The sequence below is a fragment of the Oncorhynchus keta genome, chromosome 14, assembly GCF_023373465.1.
Source record: "Oncorhynchus keta strain PuntledgeMale-10-30-2019 chromosome 14, Oket_V2, whole genome shotgun sequence".
In the NCBI taxonomy this organism is placed as follows: domain Eukaryota; kingdom Metazoa; phylum Chordata; class Actinopteri; order Salmoniformes; family Salmonidae; genus Oncorhynchus; species Oncorhynchus keta.
This window is the reverse complement of record NC_068434.1, coordinates 5,596,808-5,604,539: the sequence shown is the minus strand read 5'-3', so window position 1 is coordinate 5,604,539 and position 7,732 is coordinate 5,596,808. Positions and strand designations below refer to the sequence as shown.

Here is a 7,732-nt window from a genome sequence, read left to right as displayed (position 1 = left end):
ATCTCCTCTATCATATACACACACACACACACACACACAACTCATTCACTCAACACTGCTCCTCCACCGCACTTACTTAACTCAACCACCAGGGGGCGATACAACCACATTGTATTTCTGTACTACCAAACTCATGGGGAGGGGAGGGGAGTGCAGTGTGTGTGTAGGTACAACCACTCTCACACAGGATGGCTTGTCGTTGAGTGATTGAAGTTTACAGTCCAGTCCTCCAAGACTATATGGCAGAGCCTTATAACACTGATTATCAGGGACATGGGGACTTCCTGGCTAGTGGCAGAGCCTTATAACACTGATTATCAGGGACATGGGGACTTCCTGGCTAGTGGCAGAGCCTTATAACACTGATTATCAGGGACATGGGGACTTCCTGGCTAGTGGCAGAGCCTTATAACACTGATTATCAGGGACATGGGGACTTCCTGGCTAGTGGCAGAGCCTTATAACACTGATTATCAGGGACATGGGGACTTCCTGGCTAGTGGCAGAGCCTTAGAACACTGATTATCAGGGACATGGGGACTTCCTGGCTAGTGGCAGAGCCTTATAACACTGATTATCAGGGACATGGGGACTTCCTGGCTAGTGGCAGAGCCTTATAACACTGATTATCAGGGACATGGGGACTTCCTGGCTAGTGGCAGAGCCTTATAACACTGATTATCAGGGACATGGGGACTTCCTGGCTAGTGGCAGAGCCTTAGAACACTGATTATCAAAAGTAGTGCAGTGCATAGGGAATAGGGTGCCATTATCTATCTTCACAAAAATCCCCACACACCCCTCTGCCCGTGGCCGAGGTGTCCCATTGATAAAGGATGAGGAGATAAAGGATGAGGAGATAAAGGATGAGGAGATAAAGGACGAGGAGATAAAGGACGAGGAGATAAAGGACGAGGAGATAAAGGATGAGGAGATAAAGGATGAGGAGATAAAGGACGAGGAGATAAAGGATGAGGAGATAAAGGATGAGGAGATAAAGGATGAGGAGATAAAGGATGAGGAGATAAAGGATGAGGAGATAAAGGATGAGGAGATAAAGGATGAGGAGATAAAGGATGAGGAGATAAAGGGGTTTCTTCCCGTTGTAGGGTATCACAATGCTTTATATAAAACACAATCAAACCCCCCAAAAAATTACATCATATTATCTCTCCAATGCACTTTGAACATATTTAGCGATAAAGTTGTCAAGGCTCTGGTCGACCAAACTGGGTTTAAAATAAGGAAACGCATCCGCAATAAACGTAGACAAACAAATGACCATAGAAACAAAACAATTAGCGTATAAAAAAACACACAAACAAACAAAAAAACTACAAATAATGTTAGCTTCATGTATATCTCTACCGACATAGCTGTAGGTTAGCATTAACACCATTACACAGTATACTGGTTCCCAGTAAACAAAACGCTGGTATATTAAAGAAGAAGAGAGAAAGTTCCACCTGTTCGAACTGAGTCAGTTGGCCAACCAGCAGACAACTCCTAGCTTCTGTAGAAAGGAAAATACACCTGGAAAATGTGGACAATTTGATTTGCATCAACTGGGTTTCACCCTGAATACATGGTGCATTTCACCCTGAATACATGGTGCATTTCACCCTGAATACATGGTGCATTTCACCCTGAATACATGGTGCATTTCACCCTGAATACATGGTGCATTTCACCCTGAATACGTGGTGCATTTCACCCTGAATACATGGTGCATTTCACCCTGAATACATGGTGCATTTCACCCTGAATACATGGTGCATTTCACCCTGAATACATGGTGCATTTCACCCTGAATACATGGTGCATTTCACCCTGAATACGTGGTGCATTTCACCCTGAATACATGGTGCATTTCACCCTGAATACATGGTGCATTTCACCCTGAATACATGGTGCATTTCACTCTGAATACATGGTGTGTTTCACCCTGAATACATGGTGCATTTCACCCTGAATACGTGGTGCATTTCACCCTGAATACGTGGTGTGTTTCACCCTGAATACATGGTGCATTTCACCCTGAATACGTGGTGTGTTTCACCCTGAATACATGGTGCATTTCACCCTGAATACATGGTGCATTTCACCCTGAATACATGGTGCATTTCACCCTGAATACATGGTGCATTTCACCCTGAATACGTGGTGCGTTTCACCCTGAATACGTGGTGCGTTTCACCCTGAATACATGGTGCATTTCACCCTGAATACATGGTGCATTTCACCCTGAATACATGGTGCATTTCACCCTGAATACATGGTGCATTTCACCCTGAATACATGGTGCATTTCACCCTGAATACATGGTGCATTTCACCCTGAATACATGGTGCGTTTCACCCTGAATACATGGTGCATTTCACCCTGAATACATGGTGCATTTCACCCTGAATACATGGTGTGTTTCACCCTGAATACATGGTGCATTTCACCCTGAATACGTGGTGTGTTTCACCCTGAATACATGGTGCATTTCACCCTGAATACATGGTGCATTTCACCCTGAATACATGGTGCATTTCACCCTGAATACATGGTGCATTTCACCCTGAATACATGGTGCATTTCACCCTGAATACGTGGTGCATTTCACCCTGAATACATGGTGCATTTCACCCTGAATACATGGTGCATTTCACCCTGAATACATGGTGCATTTCACCCTGAATACATGGTGCATTTCACCCTGAATACATGGTGCATTTCACCCTGAATACATGGTGCATTTCACCCTGAATACATGGTGCATTTCACCCTGAATACATGGTGCATTTCACCCTGAATACATGGTGTGTTTCACCCTGAATACATGGTGCATTTCACCCTGAATACATAGTGCATTTCACCCTGAATACATGGTGCATTTCACCCTGAATACATGGTGCATTTCACCCTGAATACATGGTGCATTTCACCCTGAATACATGGTGCATTTCACCCTGAATACATGGTGCATTTCACCCTGAATACATGGTGCATTTCACCCTGAATACATGGTGCGTTTCACCCTGAATACATGGTGCGTTTCAACAACAAAAGAAAAAAGAAAAAAAGGTTTTCAGCAGACGACAAAAGGACAACAACAAAAAGCATCTCCCTGGTACCCACCCTCCGGGTCCCCCCTGGGTCCCTCCCCTGAATACATGGTCATTTCACCCTCTTCTCAGTCGTGATGGTCGTAACGTCTTTAATAAAAGGCTACAAAAATTCATACAAAAGAGATGAAAAAAATAAAAAGCTGTCCTTGGAAACGTAGCGTGAAGGAAGAGCCAATCAACTGGAGGGATTCTTAGCTATAAATCCTTGACTGCGGAACAGAAGAAGATCCTGCTGAATAGTGCAGTTCAGATGGTTGTTTCCCTTCAGGCCAGGGACACTGTTATTCGGACATCACCGCAGGGTAAGGCTTGGTTGTCAGATGGGTTTAACATGGTTCTGTTCAGAAGCTCTAGACTCTACTTAGCAGAGTGGACCTGGGGGGAAGAGAGAGAAAAGACAACATCTATTAGCAAGACATCTAACAGGTATTTATCTATGTATTGTAGTAGTAATGGCTACCTGGCTGACTGGCTAACTGACTGGCTGACTGACTGGCTGACTGGCTGGCTAAATGACTGGCTGGCTAACTGACTGGCTGACTGGCTGGCTGACTGGCGGACTGGCTAAATGACTGGCTGGCTAACTGACTGACTGGCTGGCTAACTGACTGACTGACTGGCTAAATGACTGGCTGGCTAACTGACTGGCTGACTGGCTAAATGACTGGCTGGCTACTGACTGACTGGCTGGCTAACTGACTGACTGACTGGCTAAATGACTGGCTGGCTAACTGACTGGCTGACTGGCTGGCTGACTGACTGACTGGCTGGCTAACTGGCTGGCTGGCTAACTGACTGACTAACTGACTGGCTGGCTAACTGACTGGCTGGCTAACTGACTGGCTGACTGGCTGAATAGTGCTGACTGACTGGCTGGCTAACTGACTGACTGGCTGGCTTACTGACTGGCTGGCTGTCTGATGGCTTACTGACTGGCTGACTAACTGACTGGCTTACTGACTGGCTGGCTAACTGACTGGCTTACTGACTGGCTGGCTTACTGACTGGCTGGCTAACTGACTGACTGGCTGGCTAACTGACTGACTGACTGGCTAAATGACTGGCTGGCTAACTGACTGGCTGACTGGCTAAATGACTGGCTGGCTAACTGACTGACTGGCTGGCTAACTGACTGACTGACTGGCTAAATGACTGGCTGGCTAACTGACTGGCTGACTGGCTGGCTGACTGACTGACTGGCTGGCTAACTGGCTGGCTGGCTAACTGACTGACTAACTGACTGGCTGGCTAACTGACTGGCTGGCTAACTGACTGGCTGACTGGCTAGCTAACTGACTGACTGGCTGGCTAACTGACTGACTGGCTGGCTTACTGACTGGCTGGCTAACTGACTGGCTTACTGACTGGCTGACTAACTGACTGGCTTACTGACTGGCTGGCTAACTGACTGGCTTACTGACTGGCTGGCTTACTGACTGGCTGGCTAACTGACTGACTGGCTGGCTAACTGACTGACTGGCTGGCTAACTGACTGGCTTACTGACTGGCTGGCTAACTGACTGGCTTACTGACTGGCTGGCTTACTGACTGGCTGGCTAACTGACTGGCTGACTGGGTCTTAGTCAGCTCCCTGGGCTCTGAGGATAATATAAAACCACACTGAACAAAAGACAATGATTCTTCTATGTACTACTGCTACAATAGCATAAATCAATACAACACTGTCTGTTCCGTGTGTCTACTTAGAGAAGGTTAATAACCCCAACCCCTTCCCAGGCCTGGAACAGCCATAAAGCACATTGCTGGGCTAGAGGCTCTTAGCCAAACTCCAGGCTTATCAGCAGTGGGGATAGAGGCAAGTGTGTGTGTGTGTGTGTCTCTGCGTGGGCGAGCCAGAGGCACGCTGTGCTGACACGGCCAGTCTGAAGTAATGTAACAGGTTCTGTCGCAGTGGGGAAGGGAGACAAACAACACCAGCCTGGCCAGATGGCTATCAGAGAAACGTGACAGCACACAAACAGACAGGTGGATTCGCCCAGCCCATCTCACCTCACTGGAGCCAGGACCAGCCTAACCAGGCAGGACCAGCCAGGACCAGCCCAACCAGCCAGGACCAGCCTAACCAGCCAGGACCAGCCTAACCAGCCAGGACCAGCCAGGACCAGCCTAACCAGCCAGGACCAGCCACTCACTGCAAGAGGACTAGCTGGATGGATGGTACGCATTCAGGTCGGGGCTCAGTCAGATATACTGTAATATATATATATAATACTTATTACTTATTTTCCACCATAATTTGCAAATTAATTCATTAAAAATCCTACAATGTGATTTTCTGGATTGTTTTTCTCATTTTGTCTGTCATAGTTGAAGTGTACCTATGATGAAAAACACAGGCCTCTCTCATCTTTTTAAGTGGGAGAACTTGCACAATTGGTGACTGACTAAATACTTTTTTGCCCCACTGTATATACACACAATAGAAGACATATCACCTGCGAAAGATGATTTAGGTATTTGTTGTGAGCCAATTGTTTGCACATTCATTATTATTATTTTGTATTATTTTATTTTATTATCATGATTTTGTGATAGTGAGGTAAAAATAAATGGGGGGGTAATGAGTAGGTCTACTGAACAATCCATGTGGTTAGCATGTCAATGTTTCTGTCATCGAGCCGTCAGACAGGTCTTCAGCACTGCACTGTCTGACGGGCTGACTGACTGACTGACTGACTGGCTGGCGAACTGACTGACGAATGAAAGATGAATGAATCTTCCTCCATCATGTCTGAGATACATATTACACTCCCAGCACCGATGGCATGACATTACTTTGTGTGTATGGGGGAGAACACTGTGTGTGTGTGTGTGTGTGTGTGTGTGTGTGTGTGTGTGTGTGTGTGTGTGTGTGTGTGTGTGTGTGTGTGTGTGTGTGTGTGTGTGTGTGTGTGTGTGTGTGTGTGTGTGTGTGTGTGTGTGTGTGTTATTGACTAGTGGACGGGTCAGCGTGTGTGTGAAAACACAGTGTGTGTGAGAGAGTTATTGACTAGTGGGCGGATGAGCATGTACCCCCCCCCCACCCCACCCCCCCCCCCTGTTGGTCGACGAGGGTGGGTGACAACTGTGACGAATGAAGCTGACCCCCAGGGAACACACATACAAACACCACGGGGAGGGGGGGTACACACACCTCAGAGACTTCCATCTGTCCTTCTCCATGTGGTTCTCAGGGCCTTCACTCTCATAAGAGGCCAGATACAGAGCTGAGAGAGAGAGAGAGAGAGAGAGAGAGACAGAGAGAGACAGAGAGAGAGACAGAGAGAGACAGAGAGAGAGAGGGAGAGAGAGAGAGAGAGAGAGAGAGAGAGAGAGAGAGAGAGAGAGAGAGAGAGAGAGAGAGAGAGAGAGAGAGAGAGAGACAGAGGGAGAGAGACAGAGAGAGAGAGACAGAGAGAGAGAGACAGAGAGAGAGAGACAGAGAGAGACAGAGAGAGACAGAGAGAGACAGAGAGAGACAGAGAGAGACAGAGAGACAGAGAGACAGAGAGAGACAGAGAGAGAGAGAGAGAGAGAGAGAGAGAGAGAGAGAGAGAGAGAGAGAGAGAGAGAGAGAGAGAGAGAGAGAGAGAGAGAGACAGAGAGACAGAGAGAGAGAGAGAGAGAGAGAGAGAGAGAGAGAGAGAGAGAGAGAGAGAGAGAGAGAGAGAGAGAGAGACAGAGAGAGAGAGACAGAGAGAGAGAGACAGAGAGAGAGAGACAGAGAGAGAGAGAGAGAGAGAGAGAGAGAGAGAGAGAGAGAGAGAGAGACAGAGAGAAACAGAGAGAAACAAAGAGAGAGAAACAGAGAGAGGAGAGAGAGAGAGAGAGAGAGAGAGAGAGAGAGAGAGAGAGAGAGAGAGAGAGAGAGAGAGAGAGAGAGAGAGAGAGAGAGAGAGAGAGAGAGAGAGAGAGATAAAGAGTATAAAGACACCATGGCATCAGTACATTGAACTTGTGTAAAATAACCTGTATGGTTGGGGGTTGTGAGGGGTTGTACATACTGTCCTCGCTGAAAACTGGTGCGGTAAGCAAGTACTGGAGGATTTTACGGTCCTTCTCAAACGGACACTCCACCTTCTTCCAAACCATGAACTCGCTGACCCGCTTCGCCATCTCCCAGAATTTCTGAAAACAAATGTTAAAAAAATAAGAATAAAATGTTAAAATAACATTTGAAACACCGTCGGAAAATAATAATAATAATAATATAATAATATATGCCATTTAGCTGACGCTTTTATCCAAAGCGACTTACTCAAAGCGACTTACTTTATCCAAAGCGACTTATCCAAAGCGACTTAGTCATGTGTGCATACATTCTACGTATGGGTGGTCCCGGGAATCGAACCCACTACCCTGGCGTTACAAGCGCCATGCTCTACCAACTGAGCCACAGAAGGACCACATGTCAGCAATGTGAAAACAATATGAAGATGAATAAAGAAGTTATCAAACCAGACCTTAACCTAACCCTAACCTTACCACAACCTAACCCTAACCTTACCACAACCTAACCCTAACCTTACCACAACCTAACCCTAACCTTACCACAACCTAACCCTAACCTTACCACAACCTAACCCTACCCTAACCTTACCACAACCTAACCCTAC

The 7,732-nt window shown here is 46.6% G+C and overlaps 1 protein-coding gene across 2 annotated transcripts in view; it reads right to left on the bottom strand.

Moving 5' to 3' along the window:
- Positions 1–3,183: 3,183 nt before the first annotated feature.
- The window catches only part of LOC118377301 (ras-GEF domain-containing family member 1B-A-like), a 146,154-nt gene continuing 141,605 nt past the window's right edge, over positions 3,184–7,732 (bottom strand). For both annotated transcript variants that reach the window (XM_052460856.1, XM_052460855.1), the window contains exons 12-14: positions 7,121–7,244; positions 6,271–6,343; positions 3,184–3,491 (exon numbers count right to left, since the gene is read on the bottom strand). In XM_052460856.1, coding sequence (XP_052316816.1) covers positions 3,467–3,491; positions 6,271–6,343; positions 7,121–7,244 — 222 coding nt within the window. In that variant the 3' untranslated portion in view covers positions 3,184–3,466. The remainder of the gene's footprint in view (positions 3,492–6,270; positions 6,344–7,120; positions 7,245–7,732) is intronic.